At 39.0% G+C, this 23,623-nt stretch overlaps 1 protein-coding gene across 24 annotated transcripts in view; it reads left to right on the forward strand.

Moving 5' to 3' along the window:
- The window catches only part of CLASP1 (cytoplasmic linker associated protein 1), a 267,594-nt gene that overhangs the window by 102,544 nt on the left and 141,427 nt on the right, over window positions 1–23,623 (forward strand). For all 24 annotated transcript variants that reach the window (XM_087854114.1, XM_087854590.1, XM_087854040.1 and 21 more), the window contains one exon: window positions 9,007–9,074. In XM_087854114.1, coding sequence (XP_087710240.1) covers window positions 9,007–9,074 — 68 coding nt within the window. The remainder of the gene's footprint in view (window positions 1–9,006; window positions 9,075–23,623) is intronic.

The raw sequence follows: 23,623 nt of genomic DNA on the forward strand, positions 1-23,623 counted from the left end.
TAGTAATGTGCCTTCTTTCATCTTCTAAGTTCAGTAATTCAAGTCTTCTCTTTTTTTTTCTGGTCACATTAATGGTTTGTCAAATTTGTTGACTTTTTTTTCCCCAAGGAACTAACTTTTGGCTTGTTGATTTTATTTTTCTATTTCCTATTTCATATATTTATGCTTTAATATTTATTATAATTTTCTTTTTGCTGGTTTACTTTCCCAGTTTTTTAAAGCAGAAGATTAAGTTACTGATTTGGTATCTTCTATTTTAATGTAGACATCTTTGCCTATAAATTTCTTTTATAGTACTATACAAGTACTACTTTATAAGTACTGCTGAAGCTGCATCCTGTGTTGTGTACATTGTGTGTTCATTTTTATTCATCTCAAAGTATTTTTTAAATTTCCCATTTGTTTTTATCTTCGATCTCTTTGTTATTAGGAGCGTTTTGTTAAATTCTTTTTTTTTTATGGTGAAAAAATTTATATTTAGATTTAGCCTGCTGGACTCAGTTTAGATGATCCCAAATTTGTTGGCAAAATCCAAAGCATCATAGTCGGGAGCCAGTCGAACATATGCCTTCTTTTCTCCATCAGGCCTGATCAAGGTGTTGACCTTGGCCACGTCAATATCATAGAGGTTCTTCACAGCCTGTTTGATCTGGTGTTGTTGGCCTTGACATCCACAATGAGCACAAGTGTGTTGTTGTCTTCTGTTTTCTTCATGGCTGGCTCAGTAGTCAGGGGGAATTTGATGATGGCATTGTGATCAAGCTTGTTTCTCCTGGGGGCGCTCTTTTGAGGATATTTGGGCTGCCTTCGGAGATGCAGAGTCTTGGGTCATCGGAATGTAGGTGACGTGCAAATCTTTTTTTTTGTGGCTGTGGATGTCTTTCAGCACCGCTTTCTTGGCCTTCAAAGCCTTTGCTTTGGCTTCGGCTTTGGGAGGGTCAGGGGCTTCCTTCTTAGGCTTTGGCGCCATCTTCGTAAAAGGCGTTTTGTTAAATTCTTACATTATTTGTGACTTTCTCATTTCTATTTGTCATTGATATCTGATTTTATCCTATTATGATCATAGATTTCATAATTTCTTTGTTCTATGATATCAGTTCTTTGAAATTTGTTTTAGGCTCATTTTATGGCCTAGCATGTGCTCTGTCCAGGAGAATGTTCCATGTGCACTTGAGAAGTATCTGTATTCTGTTGTTAGTTATTGAAATGTGTGATACTGAAGTCTCCAATTAATACTGCTGAATTATTTATTTCTCCAGTTCTTCCACTTTTTGCTTCATATGTTTTGGGGCTCTGTTTAGGGGTGCATGTGATGTCTTCCTGATATATTGACCCTTTTGTCATTGTAAAATGTCCTTCTTTGTCCCTGGTAGCAATTTTTGTCCTAAACTCTGTATTGCCTGATAATAGTATAGTCCTTCGAGACCTCTTTCAAGCACTGTTTGATGGAATATGTTTTTCTTTCTTTTTGCTTTCTTTCTCTGTGTTTTTGTATCTTTTTTTTTTTTTAAAGATTTTATTTATTTATTTGACAGAGAGAGAGAGACAGCCAGCGAGAGAGGGAACACAAGCAGGGGGAGTGGGAGAGGAAGAAGCAGGCTCATAGCAGAGGAACCTGATGTGGGGCCCGATCCCATAACACTGGGATCACACCCTGAGCCGAAGGCAGACGCTTAACTGCTGTGCCACCCAGGTGCCCCTGTGTTTTTGTATCTTAAGTGAGTCTCTTGTAGGTAACATATAGTTGGGTGGTGTTTCTTTTTTCATTCTGATAATCTTTGCCTTTTCATTGGAGTGCTTAATTCATTTATATTTAATGTAGTACTGGTAAGGTAGACTTCATTTCTGCTCTTTTGCTATTTGTGTTCTCTATGTCACAACTTCTTTGTCTCTTGCTTCTTCATTACTGCCTTATTTTGTATGAAATATATATTTTCTTGTGTACCATTTAAATTTTCTTCTTGTTTCTTTTACTATACTTTTTTGGAATTATTTTCTTAGTGTTTGCTCTGGGGATTTCAGTTGACATCTTAATTTATAGAAGCCTGGTTAGAATTATTACTCTTAATTAATTTCAGTATTAAAAACTTTACTTCCTTTTTTTTTTTTAAGATTTATTTATTTATTTATTTAACAGAGATAGAGACAGCCAGCGAGAGAGGGAACACAAGCAGAGGGAGTGGGAGAGGAAGAAGCAGGCTCATAGTGGAGGAGCCTGATGTGGGGCTCGATCCCATAACGCCGGGATCACGCCCTGAGCCGAAGGCAGACGCTTAACCGCTGTGCCACCCAGGCGCCCCTAAAAACTTTACTTCTATATAGTTTTCTCCCCTCCTTTTTTCTGCTGTTTATCTATACATCTGTATATATTACAGACATCTTAATTTATAGAAGCCTAGTTAGATTTATTACCCTTAATTAATTTTAGTATTAAAACCTTACCTCTATATAGTTGTTTTCTCCCCTCCTTTCTTCTGCTGTGTTTATTTATACATCTGTATGTATTACAGCCCACCAGTTTTATACTTCTTGCTTTATGTAGTTTCCTTTTAAGTCACGTAGGACAAGAAAAAAGTTAAAAACAACAACAAAATACATTTATAGTATCTGTTTTATATACCTAGGTTCTATGTTTACCTTTGAAGTTACTTTTACTAGTGTTTTTTATACTGTCATGTGGATTGGGGCTAATGTATGGTCTTCTTTCATTTCAAACTGAAGGACTTGTCTAATTTTTTTGTTCATCTAGGAATGTCTTAAATTCTCCTTTATTTTTCCTCCACTCAGAGTCTGTAATTCATTGTATTGGGAGTATGACTTCATGTAAAGACTGAAATATCTTTGGTCCAGAGAAGATTCTCTGCTTCATTTTTGAAGGATAATTTTGTTGGATGTAGAATTCTTGATTGAGATTTTTATGTTTTATTTTATATATGTATGTGTTTGCTTGTTTATTATCAAAATATTGAAGTATACTTGGTTGAGATTTTAAATTTCGGGACTGAATATGTCATCCCACTGCCACCTGGTCTCCACTGTTGGTTTTTTTTTTTTTTTTTAAATGAGAAATTATTTATCTTATTGAGAATTTTTTTTTTTTACATAATGAGTGGCTTCTCTGTTGCTTGCTTTTTTTTAAATTTAAATTTAGTCAACTTATAGTACATCATTAGTTTCAGTTGTAGAGTTCAGTAATTCATCAGTTGCCTATAACACCCAGTGCTCATCACATCACGTGCCCTCTTAAATGCCCATTACCCAGTTACCCCATCCCCCCACCCATCTCCCTTCCAGCAACCCTTAGTTTCTTTTCCACAGTTAAGAATCTCTCATGGTTTGTCTCCCTCTCGGATTTCTTCCCATTCTGTTTTCCCTCCCTTCCCCTATGATCTTCTGAGCTGTTTCTTATATTCCTCATATGAATGAAACCATATGATAATTGTTTTTCTCTGATTGACTTACTGACTTATTTTGCTCAGCATAATACCCTCCAGTTCCATCCACGTCGATGTAAATGGTAAGATTTCATCCTTTCTGATGGCTGAGTAATGTTCCATTGTTTATATGTATATATACCACATCTTCTTTATCCATTCATTTGTCATTAGGCATCTGGGGTCTTTCCATATTTGGTTATTGTGGACATTGCTGCTATAAACATTGGAGTGCAGGTGCCCCTTTGGATCACTACATTTGTATCTTTGGGGTAAATACCTTGTAGTGCAATTGCTGGGTCATAGGGTAGTTCTATTTTTAACTTCTTGAGGAACCTCCATACTGTTTTCCAGAGTGGCTGCACCAGCTGGCATTCCCACCAAGAGTGTAAGCAGATTCCCCTTTCTCCACATCCTTGCCAACATTTGTTGTTTCCTGGCTTGTTTGTTGTTGCTGTCGAGATTTTCTCTCTGTCGGAGGCCTGGGTGGTTCAGTCGTTAAGTGGCTGCCTTCAGCTCAGGGTGTGATCCCAGGGTCCTGGGATCAAGCCCCACATCAGGCTCCTCTGCTGGGAGCCTGCTTCTTCCTCTCCCACTCCCCCTGCTTGTGTTCCCTCTCTCGCTGGCTGTCTCTCTCTCTCTCTGTCAAATAAATAAATAAATAAATAAAATCTTTAAAAAAAATATATTTTCTCTTTGTCTTTTCTTCCAACAGTTTGTTTCTCTTGTGTCTAGGTTAGGATTTCTTTAAGTTTATCCTATTTGAAGTTTGTTGAGCTTCTTGAGCATGTAGATTAAAATTTTATATAAAATGTGTGAAGTTTTTGGCCATTATTTCTCCATATATCTGTCCTTTTTTCTTTCTCCTCTTCTTCTGGTATTCCCATTATATATATGTTGGTATGTTGGTATTATAAGAACATGAACTCTTAGACTCTGTTCTTTTTTTTTTTTTTTCTGTTGTTTTTTTGTTGTTGTTGTTGTTGTTTCTCAGACGGGGTATTGTCAATTGATTCATCTTCAAGTTTACAACTTTTTTCTTCTCCCAGCAAAATTTGTTGTTGACCCCTCTTGTTTATTTTTTGTAAAAGATTTTATTTTTTTTAGGTAATCTCTGTACCAACATGGAGCTTGAACCCACAACCCAGACATCAAGAGTTGCATGTTCTACTGACTAACCAGCCAGACACCCCATCTAGTGAATTTTTTAGTTCAGTTTTTGTACTTTTCATTTCTAGAATTTCTCTGTGATTCTTAATGTTTTCTGTTCATTGATATTCTCTATTTGTTGACACGTTCTTATACCTTCATTTAGTTCCTTAGAAGTAATTTCCTTCAGTTCTTGCAACATATTTATAATAGTTGATTTCAGATATTCATCTAGTAAGTTCAATGTCTGGGCTTCCTTTAAGGATAGTTAGTTAGTTAGTTTCTGTCTTGTTAATTTTTAAGGATAGTTTCTGTCGACTAATATTTTTCCCCTGTCTGGGCCATATTTTCTTGTTTCTCACGTGTATAATTTTTTTATACTTGGCCAGTTGAAGCAGGTCATTTACAATAATCTGTTGTGACTACTTTGGAAATCACATTTGCTCGCTCTCTCTCGCTCTCTCTCGATTTGTTGGTGGTGGTTGTTTTGTTGCTTCTTGCCGAAGTGATTTTCCTGAACTAATTCCATCAAGTCTTTTTTTTTTATATTTATGGCTACTGAAGTCTCTGCTTGGTTAACTTTAGTGTTCAGCTAATGCTTAGAGATTTCCTTGAAGGCCTTCAGCTAGTGAATCTCGCAGCTTCTGCTGAAGGGCTGTCTGAGTATGTTGAGGAATGTTTTCAGTGTTCTGGCAGGCAGTTAATACAGCTCTGCCTTCCCGTGTATTGCCTGCTTGTGCAGAGCCTCCAGGTCAGCCAGACATGAGACGTTAGTGTCTTCGTAGGCCTTTCCTCAGACTTTCTTACAGTCTTGCACATATGGGTAGCCTTCCAGATTCCCAGGAATATGTCAGATTTTTTCCAAGTTCCCTGTGAATATATCATCCTCTGTTTTTCTTTCGAAGTTTTTTGGTCAGTGTCTTTGCTCCGGTTTTATCATCTCAGGCAGCTGCCATGTTAAATAGTTGTTGCTGATTCTTTTTGGTCATGGCTTCAGGGAAGAGTCTCTCCCACTGAGTGTGCTGTGAATCAGGTAAAATAAAACCCTGCGAATGGGGATTCTGGGATATGCCAGACAAGTGTAATAATTACAGTTCTCTTAGAATGGGGATTTTTATGGCACTCCAAACTTGTTCAGCTCCTCCCAGTGCCTTCAAGGCTGCTGGTTTTCAAAATATCATGATTGCAAGGCTGTTGATTTTTAGCTAGTGAGTTGGAGATGGAAATAAGGCGCAGCAAAACCGTGAAAAGCTTGTTGTCCTTACCAAGATTTAGCCATTTTTCTTGAAAAATGCTCCGTGAACTGTTGCAAGCCTTTATTTAATTTCCAGAGCCTGAAAAACTGGATTTTGACAGATTTTGCCAATGTTTTCTTTTCTTCTTTGGAGGAGCAGATTTTTAGAGGTCCTTATTCTGTCATTTTGAAGGGTTCCTTCCCTCTTAGCTTTTATAATTGCAGTATTTTATCTCTTTGGAAGTACTAATGGCATATTTTAAAAACTTCTCATTGCCTTTTTTTTTCCTGTATGTTGTGATTTTGGAGTGTGTGTTCATCTTGGTGTCTTTCACTTTAAAAGCTTTGCTCACATATCTTTGCTTGGTTATCTGCTCATATGTAAGAGTAGTGGACTAAAAAGTCAATTAAAAGCTCTGAGTGTATGGATGGGGCTTGTTGATTGTGAGCATACTGGTATTTGCTTTTATGAAATTATTTTAATCATTAAAATTATTTATTTACTTATTTATTTATATTTTGAGTGAGTGAGAGAGAGAAAGCACAAGCGAGCCAGGAAGTTGGGGGGCAAAGGGAGAAGGAGAGAGAGAATCTTGAGCAGACTCCCCACCCAGCACGGAGCCTGACATGGGGCTCCATTTCACAACCCTGAGATCATGATCTGAGCCACCCAGGTGCCTCTAAATTTATAAGATATTCTAGGAAGGTATAATTAGGTCTAGATCTTATAGTAAAATAAATGCTGGTCGGATCGAAGAGTTGAATATAAATTTTGAGTTCAGAAAAACCAAGGGAAAATGGTATTGGTTGTTTGTCAAAGTATTAAAGAAATGTAATTTAAATTTGAGATCCAGAGATTTAAAATGAAAAAATGAAAAAAGAAGTTAGTGGGTTCAGAGAGTAATCATTAGTTATATATTCAGTGTCTTTGAATGTATAAAACTCACCCTTTCGGGTTTATGCAAATTCGTTGGTCCCAGAGAGGCAGTTTGTATTGCTGTGTTAAGAGCTAAAGGCAAAAAGTCATTCCTCAGGAATTCTTTGTTGGTGTTAGACTGTCTTGAAGCCAGGTTACTAATCTCTTGACGTGGTAACCTCCTTAGGAGCCCCTGTATAGACAACTGCCAAGCAGAGAATGAGGCAGCTAGTGAGACAGAAGTTTAAGTAGAGGGAGAGGCACACCTGTCTGAGGGAATTCTGAATTAAAGTGCAGGTACCAAAAACAGTAATCTTTTTAGCATTCTCATACCTGGTTGTTTGGGCCAGCTTGTGGGTAGCTTGTTGTAGTTGTGGGTGATGTGGCCCCAGTAAGTAGACATTTCCACAGAGAGAGCGTCCGCAGACTCTTCTGCAGTGGCCATTGAGAATGGTGACTACTCTTCTGACAACGAATGAAATTCTTGCCCTCGCACGAATTTTAGAACAACCAGGCGAGAGGTATACCTTGTTCCTAACTTGCAAACTTGCAGGCATGCTCACGTCAGAGGGTGTAGTTGTGACACAATAAAGTGGTAAGTTGGTCAGGGCATGCCCTGGCAACCTGTGTGGTGATATTATTTATGTGCTTTGTAAGCCACTGGAGATCTTTGGTGCTTTTAAGAGGGAAGGTGATGGAAACATCATAAGAAATTGGTTCTAAGGCATTTTTCCAGATCTTTAGCAACCTCTGGATTTGAAAGTGAGTTTTACTCCTATCTGGTCCTGAGATGACAAATAAGATTTTTGTAATTCAGTGTCAACTTGGATTAATTGGTAGTGGCTGCCTGGAGCGGCTTTGAGAAGGATTTTGAGGCTACATCTGGGCTTAGATGGAAAGATGGGCAAAAAAGATTGATATCTGCCATGGAACGGGAAGGGGGGAAAGGCAGTATAGTATGTCAGACTCCTTCATCCACTTCATTTTACCTCTCTTTGCTGATGTGTACTTTTGGCTCCCCTGTTACTTAGAATGTGACATTCTAAGTAGAAAAGAATGAAGTAAAAGCTTTAGAAGTTAAGAACTTTACACACTCAGCATCTGGCCAGCTCAGTGCTGGACTCAGTGAATGAACTATGGAGGCCAGAATGTACCTGATTTCCGTAGTGAGGGCAGAACAAGATTCACATGGTGTTGTAGCGTGTTCCTGTATGACATAGCGTTTGGTGTGTACAGAACACCAGAAGTATATAGTTCCCATCCCTCTCTTGAAGGAGAGTCCATTCTAGTTGCGAAGAAAAGACAAACATGTTTGAACTGATTAGAGCTTGTATGACAGGACAGTTTGTAAGCAAGTGCCAAAATTTCTAGTCTGGTCCCTGAAATGGATGGCATGGGTTTGAATGCAGAAGTACATTGCTTTGGACTCTCAGCCTTTACATTTCTTCCGATGTATCTGTGTTTTGCTTGGGAAAGCCTAGTTTTTTCTTGACTTCTACCAGGCAAGATTAGCACCCCTCTACCCCGCCCTACCCCCAATTTTTCTCTCATTACTGTTGTCACTAGGATGGAATATTTTGACTGGTTGAGGAGTTTTGGTTCAATTTCAATGTCAAGGTGACATTGATCCATTAGTAGAAAATAAATGTCATGTAGATTTTTTTCAGTTAAAGATTATTTAGTCACAGTGTTTGTTTCTAGAGACATTTTTATAGCATTTTTTAATTAACCGTAAGTCACAGAAAAGCCTTTATATTGTAATGGCAATGCATTTTGAAAATCTTTATCCTAAGTAATCACCAGTCTGTGCTTAGGCAGAAAGAGGAGAAACATAGGCTTTTCATAATGTATACATTTTGTGTAGAGCAGTCAGTCCATTTAATACAGTGCCTGAAAGCATGGGCCCTGGATTCTTACTCTTAGGGCTGCCATCTCCACCTGCACTCAACCATGTTACCCTAAGTAAGTTATCTGGTTTTGAGTTCCTCATCTGTAAAATGGGGATGATAATAATCTTGTATATGGCTCTTGTAAGGATTAACTGAAATCTTTCAGAGAGACTGCCCTAAGTCAATGCTTGGTGTATAATAAGTGCTCGATTATTGTTGGGTGTTATTAATGTTGTTACTGTTTTTGTTATTAGGTGGGTTTGTATCCTTGATTTTTTTTTTCTTTTTGGGGTGTGACTCAACTTCACATTAGTATTTTAATATAATTGTAAACGGTGATAGTTAATAGTTTCTATATATACTTGTATTTTTTTTTTCATACAGGTTGAATGTCATTTTTACAAAATTTGATGAAGTCCAAAAATCTGGAAACATGATACAGTCAGCAAATGGTGAGTAGAAAAAGCAATCGATCTATATTTGCCTTTTCAGTTTTAGGTCAGTAATACTTACCCTAGTTCTGAACAGCTGAATTTGATATCTTGAGGACAGTTTCTAGGTCTGAAGACTTACCGCCATTTACCCCCTTTCCCAGGCCGGAAACTGTGGGGTTGTCGCTGACTTTCTTTTGGAGCCCATACTGAACTCATGAGCTTGGAATCCCAGGCATTCTGTCTGTAGCTGCCTCTCCTCCTAGAGCAAGTCCTTGTAGTCTTTTACCTTTGCTCTTGTGGTGGCCTCCTGACCAGTGTCCTTGCTGTTGCTCTCCCCAAGCACCTAACGGCTGGTTTTCACAGAGCAATCAGAGTAATCCTTTCATTTTTATTATTTTTAACTTTTAAAAAAATTTTCAAGTAGGCACCATGCCCAATGTGGAACTTGAACTCATGACTCTGAGATTGAGTCCCATGCTGTGTCGACTGAGCCAGCAATGCACCCCTAGAGTAATCTTTTTAGGATGTAATTGATGTGATGTTAATCGCCGGTTCAGAATCCTCCAGAAGTTTTCGATCACGTAGAGACTGCAGTTCAGTGGCTCACCATGGCCCACCGGGTGCTGCACATGATCTGATGCTGACCACCATTCTGATGTCATCTGATATTCTTCCCCAGAGTTCTCTTGGCTCCAGTCGTATTGACCTCGTTGCTAATTTTGAACATTCCAAGCTTCTCCTGCTTCAGGGCCTCTGCGCTTATGATTCTTTCTGCTTGAAACATTTGTCCCCTGGGTGTCTCTGTGGCCCTCCTCCTCAATTCCATCCAGACCTCGGCTACAGACACACTTCATTACCAAGGCCAGCAAGTATAGCACATCTGATGTCCTAAGGGAGCTCTGTGCCTTCATTATGTTTAACGTTATTTCTTACTGCATATCACTGCAAGATAATTTGTTTATTCATGGGGGCAAGAACGTTGTCTTATTCCCTTCTTTATCCTTAGTGCCTCAAAAGGTCCCTGGCATGTGGCATAGGTATGCAGTGAATATTGTCAAATAAATAAACAAAATAATGACTGAGACTTGAATTGTGACTTAATGTTTCTGGAACTTACATTCCTTTTACTATACTTTGCGATGATGATTGAGGACAAGTGGATATTTCTTGTGATTCCAGAAGGTAAAGAAAAGGCAAGTGAATTTGATGTAGAAGTCTGTATCAGTGAAGTCCTCACAAAGCAGTTGCTACCAAGAACTTTTTCTAACTTTTGAATACCTCACTGCATCATAGCAATTTCTGAATTGCTAGGCATCTTAGATCACAGCATAGCTGTCGAATTTTGAAAATCTTAAAGTCATAAAAAAAAGGTTGTCACTTTGGGGAATGTCACTCCTAGTACATAGCGAGCAGGGAACAGGATGTAGGTCTTTTAAGTCCTACTCTGCTGTGTACCTATCATTACCAGTAAGGAATTTGTCTTTGCATAGTATGTTTCTTATAGAATGCTTAAAGAGTTGTAAACATGCTTTCATTAATCCCCCTTATTTCTCTTCCTTCCATATGTTTGTACATATATAATATTAAAAGGGCAAAGTATTCACAACAATTCTGCTATCACCAGTAAATCAGTGTTCATTTTTTCATTTTCGCTTACAGTTCATTTGTCTGTTACTGTATAATTTGTATATAATTTTATCATGGCATAACTTCTGTACATTGCCCCCTACTTTTTTTTTTAAGATTTTATTTTTAAGTAATCTCTGTACCCAATGTGGGATTCGATCTTACAACCCTGAGATTGAGTCACACACTGTAGTGCCTGAGCCAGCCAGGCGCCCCCTACTTTTATATATACTTTTATATATGCTTTACATTGGATCCATGGTAGAGCTAGGACCAGAACTCTGGCCATGGAGTTATGCTTCTGTAATGAGTGGAGTTGGTGGTGTACAAGGGCAGGGCTTCTCAGCCAGTTGCCAGACATGTGCTTTTAATTCTGTTTGTATTTGTTTAGTTTGTGTGGCTTCCTAGTTTAAAACTTGTTGGTATCAAGACAGAAAGTACCAGGTAAAGGGGTAGTGGTGGTGGCTGAAAAATGAGTTTGTGCTTTATAGCCTGTGCTATAAATCATAACTGTGAAACAGAATCTCATTGTAATACTGGCACTGGGGAGAAGAACCACACCCATGCTGGAGGCCTTGCCCAGGAGAGCGTTTGTATACTCTATGAGTTTTAATGAACATGACACACATGATTTAATCAAGAGTACTAAAATCCTGTGGCTTTGGGTGTGGCACAGCATGTTATTCTAAACCTCCATGTGTTGTAAAATTGCCCCTGCATATCCATATATGTGTGTATATATGGTAAGGGGGTAGGATTGAAAATGAAGACGGTTCTTTTAGGCATCTGTGTTAAAAATAGCAGATGGTAAAGAAATCATAATTAAAGACTTATTAGAGACCTTAAAATTTCAGCTTTTTGCTGTCTATATGTAGTATTACTTTTTAATTGCTAGAACCAAAACAGAATCACCTAAAAGGGTATGTATAAAGATTTTAGAATTCTTAACCCAAATAAGTTCAGTCCTTTTATGGTAACTTTGAGAGACTGGTAAGATGTTCAGTAGCTGTCAAAAGCAAACTGCCTAGCTTCCTTCTTTGCTCGAGTCATTGAACATTTATTTAGATAGCATAGAGAAACCCCAGTCGGAACATAATAAAACCCTCCTCTAATTTTGGGGGTTTTTTTGTTCACTGGCTCCCAGTATAACCAGTTTTTGAACTCCTCTGCATGTCAGACCGTCAGACCGCTGACTGCTCTACTTCTCAACTCTCCACCCTCTGCTGTCTTCAGTTTGCTGCTTGTTTGGTAGACTGTAACCTTTCTGAAGTTTTCTGTTCTTGGAGTTTTTGTAGATTCCTTGGCATTTTCTACATAGACAAATCATCTGCAAATAGCAGTAGTTTTATGTCTTTCAGATTTATATACTTCTTATTTCTTTTTCTTGCCTTATTGCACTGGCTAGAATTTCCTCCTCTACGTTATAAGTGGTGGGAGTAGACCTCCTTACCTGGTTCCTAGTCTTAGATCTTTCACAACTAAGTGTGTTGTTAATTGTAGATGTTCTTTGGCAAGAGGAGGTAGTTCTTATCTATTCCTATTTATCTAAGTTTTTATTAGAAGTGCGTGTTGGATTATTTTGGGGGGATTATCAGTATATTTTAAATATTGAGATAAGTCTATACCAAAAATTTACTTTTTTGAAGTGTATAATTTTTTTATATATTTGATAATTGTGTAAAAGTGTGCAATTATCTAATTTTAGGATATTTTTATCACCCTCAAGAATACCTCTGACCATTAGCGCCCCCAATTTCCTTCTCCCAGTCCCCGACAACCTACTTTTGTCTCAAGGGATTTGCTAAATGCTGTCATATAACATATGGCTTTTTATGTGTGGCTTCTTTCATTTAGCATAATGTTTTCAGGATTCACCCATGGGGTAACATGTATTAGTACTTCATTCCTTTTTATGGCTGATAATAGTTCACTGTTGTATAGATATACCACCTTATGTTTATCCACTCATCAGTTGACAGACATTTGGGTTGTGTCTATGTTTTGATTCTTGTGAACAATGGTACCATGAATATTTGAAAGTTTTTATGTGGAGATGTTTTCATTTCTCCTGTGTATGTACCTTACAGTGGAATTGTTGGCTGATGTGGTAATTCAGTGTTTAACCTTTGCCTAACTGGCACCTTATTTTCCAAGTGGCTGCACCATTTTACATTCTCCCCGACAATGTATGAGAGTTGTAATTTATTCATATTTAAGTCAATACTTGTTATTGTCTGTTTCTTTGATTATAGTCATCCTAGTGGGTGTGAAGTGTTGTCATTATGGTTTTGATTTGCATTTCCCTAATGACTGTTGAGCGTTTTTACATGTGATTGTTGGCCATTTGTAGATCTTCTTTGGAAAAATCTGTATTGAGTTCCAGTGTCCTTTTTTTTTTTAAGGGTTGTTTGTGTGTTTATTTTTTTTTAATTGAAGTATGGTTGACACACAGTGTTACATTAGTTTCAGGTCCACAGCATAGTGATTCCACAGCTCTGTATGTTCGAGAAGTATAGCCACCATCTGGCACCGGACAGCACTTTTACAGTACTATTGACTATATTCCTTATGCTCTACCTTTCATCCCTGTGACTTATTCATTCCATAACTGGGAGCCTGTACCTTCCATTTCCCTTCACCCATCTTGGCCATTTTCCCACTCCCCGCCTCTCTGGCAACCATCAGTTTGTTCTCTGTTATTTATGAGTCTGTTTCTCCTTTTTGTTTCTGTGTTCATTCATTCTTTTTGTTTTTTCGATTCCACATGTAGCTAAAATCATACGGTATTTGTCTTTCTGTCCGACTTGTTTCACTTAGCATAATACCCTTTAAGTCCATTCATGTTGTTACAAATGGCAAGATCTCTTTTTTTTTTTAAAGATTTTATTTATTTGAGAGAAAGAGAGTGAGCATGGGGGGGGGGAGGGCAGAGGGAGAAACAGACTCCCCACTGAGCAGGGACCTCGACATTTTGATGTAGTCCTGATAGTTTATTTTGTTTTTATTTCTTTTGCCTGAGGAGACATAATCTATGAAAATGTTGCTAAGGTTTATGTCCAAGAAGTTACTGCCTATTTTTTCTTCTAAGAGTTTTACAGTTTCAGGTCTCACATTTAGGTACTTAATCCATTTGAGTTTATTTTTATGTATAGTGTAGGAAAGTGGTTTAGTTTTATTCTTTTGCATGTAGCTGTCCAGTTTTTCCAACACCATTTATTTTGTAGTTTCAAGGTTTTTTTTTTTTTTTTAAAGATTTTATTTATTTATTTGACAGAGAGCAAGAGAGAGAGCCAGAGAGCACAATTGAGGGGAGGTGGGGAATGGCAGAGGGAGAAGGAGAAGGAGGCTCCCCTCTGAGCAGGGAGCCTGACGTGGGGCTGGATCCCAGGACTCTGGGATCATGACCTGAGCTGAAGGCAGACACTTAACTGACTGAGCCACCCCGGCGCCTCCTGTAGTTTCAAGTTTTTATTTAAATTCCAGTTAGTTAACATATAGTGTATTATGAGTTTCAGGACCAACACTGTTTATTGAAAAGACAGTCTTTTCCCCATTATATAGTCTTGCTTCCTTTTTCATAGATTAATTAACTATATAAACATCGGTTTATTTTCTAGGCTCTCTATTCTGTTCCATTGATCTATATGTCAGTTTTTGTGCTGGTACCATACTGTTTGACTATGGTGTCTTTGTAGTATATCTTGAAATCTGGAATTGTGATACTTCCAGCGTTGTTCTGCTTTTTCCTGGTTGGTTTGGCAGTTTAGAGTCTTTTGTTGCTCCATACAAATTTTAGTATTATTATAATTTTGTGAAAAAATGCTATTGGTATTTTGACGGGGTTGCATTGAATTTTATAGATTGCTTTGGATAATGTGGACATTTTAACAATATTAATTCTTCCAATCCATGGATGAGCATGGTATATTTTTTCATTTGTTTATGTCATCTTCAGTTTCTATTATCAGTGTTTTAGTTTTCAGAGTACAGGTCCTCACCTCCGTAAGTTTATTATTCCTAGGTATTTTTATTCTTTTCGGTGCAATTGTAAATGGAATTGTTTTCTTAATTTCATTTTCTACCACTTTGTTTTTGGTGTATAGAAGTGCAACAGATTTCTGTATACTAATTTTGTATCTTGCTAACTTTACTGGATTCATTTATAAGTTCTCATAGTTTTTGGGGGGGGAGAGTCTTTAGAGTTTTCTATGTATAGTATCTTGTCTGCAAATAATGACACTTTTACTTCTTCCTTACCAATTTGGGTGCCTTTTATTTCCTTTCCTTGTCTGATTGCTGTTCTTTGCCCATTTTTAAATTGGTGTTTGTCTTTCTGTTGTTCAGCTATAAGAATTCTTTATATCTTCTTTTTTTTTTTTTTAAAGATTTTAATCTATTTGAGAGAGAGAGATAGCAAGAGAGAGCATGAGTGGGGGTGGGGGGGAGAGAGAGAGAGAGAGAGAGAGAGAGAAGCAGACTCCCCGCTGAACAGGGAGCCTGATGCGGGGCTCGATCCCAGGACCCTGGGATCATGACCTGAGCCGAAGGCAGATGACCAACCGACTGAGCCACCCGGGTGCCCCAATTCTTTATATCTTCTGGACATAAGACTTGCTGGGTATGTGATTTGCAAATATTTTTCTCTCTTCTGTGGGTTGTCTTTTTTTACTTGGCTGGTAATCAAATGTTTTTAATATTTTTTTAAAGATTTTATTTGTTTATTCAACAGAGATAGAGACAGCCAGCGAGAGGGAACACAAGCAGGGGGAGAGGGAGAGGAAGAAGCAGGCTCATAGCGGAGGAGCCTGATGTGGGGCTCGATCCCATAACGCCGGGATCACGCCCTGAGCTGAAGGCAGACGCTTAACCGCTGTGCAACCCGGGCGCCCCACAATGTTTTTAATTTTTATGAAATTTGTCATTTTTTTGTTACTTATGAACGGTAACCGTTGAGTAAGAAAAGCTCTGGATTTGAGCTAAATTGAAAGAAACTATTAATGTAATAGCGATACTTGTAGGGAAGAAATGAGTTTCATCGCAGGTTCTATTTCTTGACATTGTTCAAAATTAGGTTATTCTAAGATGTGTAATTGACTATGTTTATGTAAAAGCCATGCACTTAGTTTTTTTTAAGCGCAGAATTGTGACTAAAAAACAGTAATGGAAAAGCAGCTGAGTAGCAATTGGAAAGGAATGTCCTATCTGTAATAGAACACTTCATCTTTGTAGGATTCTTTTTTGTTGCTAGGTTACCCAAAGGCCTTTCAGCTTTGAATGGCAAGAATATGGGAGTTAAAAATATGTTGTTTTATAGATGATTCTTTTTCTTTTTTTCCGTCTGCATATAATTAGCAAACCCCTTGAAGCAAAAATTACAGTTTTGCCTTCCATGGGTTTCAAAAAGCAAATTATTTTCTATGTAAGTCTTGCTCCTAATCATGCAGATGTGCTTATGCTCACAGGAGAATTGGATTTTCAACATGAAAGAGCCAGTAATTATAGACTAGTCAATGTCCTTTATCTGTGGCCACTTAATGATCTTTAATTAGATTTGATTGAAGTGAGGCCCATGGACATTAATTTGGTTAAAAATGTGCATGCTTTTGAGTTTCTTGAGCAAAGCTAACATGTTTATGAGGAAAGAATGAAAGTATCATGCGGTTAAAGCCGTGAAAATGCCATAATAAACCTGTAGCTAATGAAAAAGACAAAATATTGATTGCTTGACAAAACCATAAACTAGATAATGGATAATCATAAAATTATCAACTCTTATACGTGCAGGTATCTAGAGCACTGTTTTGCTGCCAGTTGCATTCTGCCTTATGTTTTTCTACTAAAAAAATTGTATCATTTGAAAAGTGTTAGATATTTCTCAGTTGTTGGAAATGAGAAATACCTGTGCAAATCTGAAAGCGACCAATGTTGAATTGTTAGGTAAGATTTGAATTGTTGCCTGGTGTAGCTAGGACAAAGCATTCATTTAATGGTGAATTGAGAGTCTTCTTTGTTAAGCCAAGCCATTATTATCTTGTGTAGCCTACAAACAGTGATTGTGAATAAGTGGATCAGGTGCAGTGGGCTCCCATCCCCTCGCCTGCTTGTTTATTAGACTCTGTATTTTATAAGGTCTGGGGTTCTGGTTCAGTATCTTAGGAAAGTGTTTCCATAGTCACAGATCCAGGCATGATACGTTGTAAGGCTAGCAAGTATGCGGTGCTGTCATAAGGACAGAACCACCTAAAATAGCCTGGGAGAGACTGTTTCTGATACCAGTTTAAGTAGCTTAAGCTGCAGCCGACAGCTTCATCCACTGTGTGGAAGTGAGCTTGCTTTTTTGACATTATTCTTACTTAAGGTTTATGTTAGGAATGTTCTTCCCTGTTTTTTTCAAGGGGAAAAATCAGTCGGTTAAGAATGTTTTTTAATACCAGTTTTAAAGAAGGCTCTCTTACATGAGTAAAGTCAGATGGAGAAGGTTCACCTCCCACTCAGTCCCCCTTTTAAAATATTCACTTATATATAGTCCAGGCTTTTATTTTGGAAGAGGGTGGCAGTTGCCATTGGTGCAGATCACACTGAAGAAGTCGTGTGGGTGGGGAGTTGGCTGATGCTTAAGTTGCTGTGAGTAGGTATAGCTTTCAGAGCAGTGTTTGTATTGTACGAAGATCCCCGACAATCATGACTACTGGGAAAGGTAGGCTATTCTAATGTATTTTGAAATGCGTTTGTAATTATTGCAGGTTTGCTAGGAAATAAATAACATATTTAAGTTATTTTGTAGTTGCTTTGATAACTAAAACTTGTGGATGAAACTTAGGAGAAGAATTGCTGTGAATATTCCCATGTGGGCAGGGAAAAAATTGTGAAACGGACAGATGTATTAACATTAATGTTGACCTTGGAGAGCTAGGGAGAAAGAGGAAGTGGACACAAGAAGCGAGATGAGCTGTGTTTCATCTCTCTCTTTCTTGTGCTTTAAATTTTTTTTCTGCAGCTCTTGTCCTCACAGTATGTGGGTTATGAAAATAAATTATTTTGCGATAATAAGACATTTGTTACTGAGTATAAGCTATCTCGAAAGGATTCTGCTGGCCAGAAATTTCTAAGATTTTTCAACAGTGAATAGAGAAAACGCACATAACTCTTAGCAGTGTAGGGACGCTGCTTCTGTCTTGAGAATCACTGTTTCTCATTTTTCCTTCCCCGTGAAGACTGGCATTTTAAAAATGCAGGAATGGAACTGAAAAACTACAAAAGAACTGTGTTTGCCTAAGTCTTACTGATTAGCCTTCGGTCTTGGCATGGAGGTTTGCCCCAGGTTTTGGTAGCACTGAAGTGATTTTGAGAGAACTCCATGTGAACAGGTCTATGTTTGAGAAAGTGCTGTTCCTGTGATGCGAACAGCTTGTGTGGCTGCCCTGCCTTCCTGGGGGTGGTCTTCCTGGCAGCCTTGTAATTTATTGCCTCTGAAGGATATTTCCAGACCCTTCACCTGAAACAGGTATTACACAGAGTAAAATTGTGTGGATAACAAGTGTTCATCTGCCTCCCACTGCAGGGGAAACTGGCACACGTCCCGCTCGTTTGTTCTGTGTTTATTTTGTAGCCGATGGTCACGATGTGTCTGTCTGTCTTAAGCTAACTTTGGTTACGTTTGCTGCAAATGGTCATGTTGGAAGAAGCCGCATTTCTGTGTGTTATATTTTAAAATTGAGAATTTGAAGTATACAGCGCTGGTGTTCCTTTTTATTTCATCCTTCATTACAGTACTCTGTATTCAGGTTAAGCCGCTGTGGGAAATCAATACCTGGGCAGGAGAGTTAAATAATTCATGTTCTGAAGTAACCTTTTTCAGGTCCCTTCATTTGAGGATTTGAAAGTGTGTTTCTTACAAGTGACATTTGTCCTCCGTTGCTGTATTTTGGACTTTTTTTTTTTTTTTCTAACAGGGCAAAATAATTGTGGGAGTGACTATGTCGTGTCAAAGGCCATGGAGAAAGCCTGTGGATTGAAGTTTAAAATAGACTGTCCTTTCGCTCGATAATTCCTTTCAAGTTGCCTACCTCGTTAGTTGCTGTTACCTGAAATGTAGCCTCCTAAGCATTGGTAACTTTTACCCTCAGGAACTGCAAATACAGTCTGAAACGAGGATTCCAAGCTGCTTCTTGGAGCAGTGGCTTGTTTGAATCTTCCTCTGTCAGTCCGTGATTAATAAAAGGCCCATGAACAACGTGCAAAATAGAATACCAGCCATTTTACCACAGTGGTGTATCAAGTATTTTAGTATTTTCAGAGCACTTTCCTGAAGGTTTTTTTGGTTATTTTTATGATTTTTCAGAGCAGCTTCTTAACGAGTAATAGGCAGAGTAGCTTTCCAACACGGACACAGGAGGTGTCAGCTTTGCTATAATTGGCTTGGTGGCTGGACAGAGAACAGAGCCCTGGATTTTGCCTTCTTAGACCAGTCCTCCTGGCAACCTCAGTGCTTCTTGCCTGCCGTTAGGATAAACCGTTGGCTCTGTTTCTTTCTTTGATTCTCAAAGTGTGCTATTTTTAGTAGTTGTCTTAGGGAATAATTTAAAAATGAAAGCATTCAAGGAGACATTAAAATAGGCATTACAAGTTTTAGATGCCCCAGAAGTGGGATGTACCTAGGCAGTTGTTTGCCCAGCGAGGGGCTGAGGGAGGTAATTCTGGGAGGTGGAATTTTACTATGAACATGACGAGTTTGTTTTTCAAAGCAGTTTGTTATTGCTGGAGTGGGGGAGTGTAGGAGAAGAGGGACAAGTACCTCGTATGGTGAGCTGAGAAACCAAAATTTTGATTGTAGGCCACTGACTGCTCAAGAGTTAAACTTTAAAAATTGGGTTGCAGGGAGAGAAACTAATACAGGGTCACCAAATATAACAGCAAGATTTAAACCAACCCTTTTTATCTCTTGGTATTTCATAAAACCATTAACACCAGTAAAGAAAAATAAGATGTAATTTAAAATAAAGGATTGTCCTGTAAGTGAAAAAAATGTAGGTCTGTGAGGAGTTGACAAGTTTTCCCTTGTAATTCTTCGATGCAAACTAGTGTGAATCATCAAAAAATGTCCCCATCAAAAAAAAGCCCTTTAAGTGGTTTTGGGGACTGCTGGTCTGGGTGACTGGATTGTAAATGCACAAGTGACTTTGAGGCAGGAATGAGTAAGCACATGGACACTGGAACCCCTCAGACCGAGTGTAGGTGCTGGCGCCTGAAGAGCACCGTGACCCGGGGCAGGCTTCCTGTCCCCCAGCCTCCATTTCCTCCTGTGTGAGTTGGTGACAAGTCCTGCACCACTGGGAGGAGAAAGTGAGACAGTGCGTGTAGATAGTTTGGCTCAGGACCTCGCCCATAGATACTGTCCTGTGTGATATAGGGACACAGTCCACTGCGGCATCTGATGATATGATGGGAGGTAGAAGTTGGACTTAGGTTTAATATGATATGGTTGATCTTTTTGCACAGATATGGAAACTCTCTTAAGAAAAACAAGATGCAGAATCAGATATATAATAATATCCCTTAAAAAGAAACTGCAGTTCGGTGCCCAGATCTTGGTTTTCACTACCACTGGGGCTCTCCGGGAAATGGCTGATTCTAGGGCCAGAGCAGAGACTATGAGCCTGTTGCATGTTGTGCTAGGAAGTAAGAAAGTGCTCCAAAGGCAAAGGAAAACAATGATGTGGTTATGACAAAAGGACCCAGGAGTCAACTGAGAGATTTCCAATGGCCACAGCTGGAACATCAAGCAGTAAAATATGTAGTATTATAAACCACAGTATAAAATAAGTATTGATGAGTCCGTACTGATAAAAATTGATTGAATAAATATGGAAATGGGGGAGAAGAGAGAAACCTCTGCAGAATTGCTCCAGATCATTCACGTAGCTACTCGTGAATGCATGAGTATCCTCGAGGCAGAGAGCCTGACTTCCCACTCTGTGTGTGACGTGCACAGTGACTCCCTTCTAGAGAGTACAGCGTGGACAGGGGGGAGAAGAGGAACTTGACAGTGCAGACACCTGGCCAGCACCGCCTCAGCCAGGTGATCAGGGTCAACATCAGCAAGCTTGTTGAGAGAATGTGCTTTGATACAGCATGATAGGAATGGCATTTTACCTCTGTGGTCTTCCTCCGTAAAACCCATAAGCTCTGTCTAAATATGACCAAAGCCTCAGGTAAACCCATTTTGAAGGATATGCTATAAACTGCAGAATCAGTACTGCTTTAAACTGTCAAGGTCAGGGGCGCCTGGGTGACTCAGTTAATCATCTGCTTCTGCTTTCAGCTCTGGTCATGATTTCAGGGCTCCCTGCTCAGTGGGGAGTCTGCTGCTCAGTCTTCCTCTGCCCCTCCCCTCTGCTTGTGCTTGCACACTCTTTCTAGCGTGCTCTCTCTCAAATAAATAAATAAAACCAAAAAAACCCCCACAAAAACAAAAAACCCAAAAACCTGTCAAGGTCATTTAAAACAAGGGAGGTGGGATAAACTGTGATAACCTAGAGGTACCTAGGGACACATGATGACTAAATGTAGTGTGGGATCCTGGGACAAATAAAAGACAGTAGGAAAACAGTAAGGAACTTGGAATAAACTATGGGCTTGAGTAATAATAATTATCATTATCAATTCACTAGTTATAATAAATACAATAACGTGTTAGGTGTTAATAATAGGGAGTCTGAGGGTGGGGTATTGGGACCTCTCTTTTCTGTAACTCTGTTATCGTCCCAATTATAGACAAAAACCCAGAAACGAGGAAGGGAATTGGAAGAGAAAACTTTTTGTTGTTATTTTGCTTTCTTCTGGTGATATTTGAAGTATTTAACCATGCTTATGTGTGTGTTAATTTTGTTCTCTGAAAAAGGTTACATAATTTATCTGGGGAGTAGGATTAATTGCTTTTATTATGTTTTTAATGTTCTGTGTATTTAAAACATCTAATGTTATTTATTAAAAGAGAAAATTGGAGGCAAAGAGAACTAGTTATAGAGGACTGTTTTGGTAACAGAAATCTATCTAAGAGATGAGGAAGACCTGAATTGGGGCAGCCTCAGTGGGACCAGAGAGAGGGAGTACAATGAGAGATGGTTGGAGGCAGCCCTGGCCACATTTGGTGATTACTTGGGTGGTGGGAGGGGAGGACACAGCAGGAGATGGTGAGAGCGTAGAAAAAGCTGAGAGGAATTCTGTGTTTTGGCTTGACTGACTGGGTGGGCGGTGATAGGACTAGTGGAAGGAGGAGACTTGGAGGGCGGCAGGTTTTGAGGGTAGGGAGATGATTATAGGTTTGGACATTTCAACTTAGAATTTTGATTTGTACGTGGGTTTGATTTCAAGTGGGTTTGTATCTTGGGGTAGACATGGGGCTGGTATTGAGAGTAAGATTAGAATGCAGGTGTTTATTCTCAACTGTCCTCTTATTTCTCTGCCTTCTTATGCAGAAGTATGATTATTTGCCTCTCTCTGTTGGGTTCTTGAGAATGAAGTCGTTAGAGCAGGGGATGGCTGACTTGAAGGGTTGTTGCACAAGAGGCAGGTCATATTGGGGACCTGCCTTGGGGCAGTCATATTGTTGTGGGAAACTTCCAAATTTGGCTGTGAATTTTTCCAGCTGACTCACTTTTGGGCTTTCGTGTGGTCATAAAGAAGAATTGGGTCACTATTGGCACAGCAGTCATTAAAATGACATTTCCGTTAAGAGTGCAAGGTGTAGATCTGATATCTGACATTTATTACATATATTGCCCTTTTAGGGCAAGCTCAAGAGTGAAGTAAGTGCTGTGGTTGAAAGGAGAAAGGAATATTTAATCAGTGAAAGGATACACTGTGGTTTTTGTTACTGTGACATTCAGGAATTATCTAAGGTGTTGAAATACTAGTTGTTGATTCATAGAAGTGTACTTTTAGCTTTCATCACCAACATACAGACTGTTCACAGCCCTTAGAGTTGCTTAAAATTCCTCCCTTTCCTAAGCAATAGTAAAAATTTTAGTCTGAGGATATTCACTTAAACTTATGTGCTGTACCTTTTGATTACTTTTGTGAGAAATAAGTAACTCTTTATTTTGGAGATTTTACTTATTTATTTGTGAGTGAGCACAGCGAGGAGGGGCAGAGGCAGAGGGAGAGAGAGTCTCAAGCAGACTGCGTGCTGAGTGTGGAACCTGACTCAGGGCTTGATCCCATGACCCTGAGATCATGACCTGAGCCGCAACCAAGAGTCAGATGCTCAACTGACTGCGGCACCCAGGCGCCCCAGAAATAAGTAACAATTTAAATGCCCTACTTTTCTCTAACTTATTACCACGCAGAAGTTTGGGGTTATTATTACAGTTACATTATTAACAATGACCGGTTCCTGGTAGACACGGCTGTGTACCGGTGTGTGTAGGGGCGCCAGTCCTTGCAGCTGCCAGCCTTCTTGGGTCATGGTCTTCAGATAACATTGTTCTCGTTGGAATATGCTTGACTCATCACAGCCCACTTATCCTTTTGGTTTGCAGGCATCAATTTTCAGGATGCATAGGCTTCACCAGGAATGCCTTCTCTGGACCTCTGTAGCTTCTAGGAGTTTGCTTTCCAAAGGCTCACCATGCTGCCTGCCTGGCAGTTCTGAGAATAGGGATGAGACTCTGTTTTGTTCTCTGAGTTGTCAGCACCCAGCTCAGGGCCTGGCACAGAATGAGCACTTTAAAAACATCTTCTAAATATACAAGTAAAAGTCATATGAATAATCTTCATTGTACAGATGAGAAACAGGTTCACAGAAGGTCAGCAACTTGTCTAAACTAAGAAACATTCCCAGGATTTTTGAAGCCTGGAGAGTGTTTTGAAGTCTGTGTACGTTTCACCGCTCTCCATTCTGCCTCCCAAGGTTAGAGTCCCATGTGGAAGATTGAGCTCCA

The sequence above is a fragment of the Ursus americanus genome, chromosome 1, assembly GCF_024610735.1.
Source record: "Ursus americanus isolate L20-20 chromosome 1, mUrsAme1.1.p, whole genome shotgun sequence".
Lineage (NCBI taxonomy): Eukaryota > Metazoa > Chordata > Mammalia > Carnivora > Ursidae > Ursus > Ursus americanus.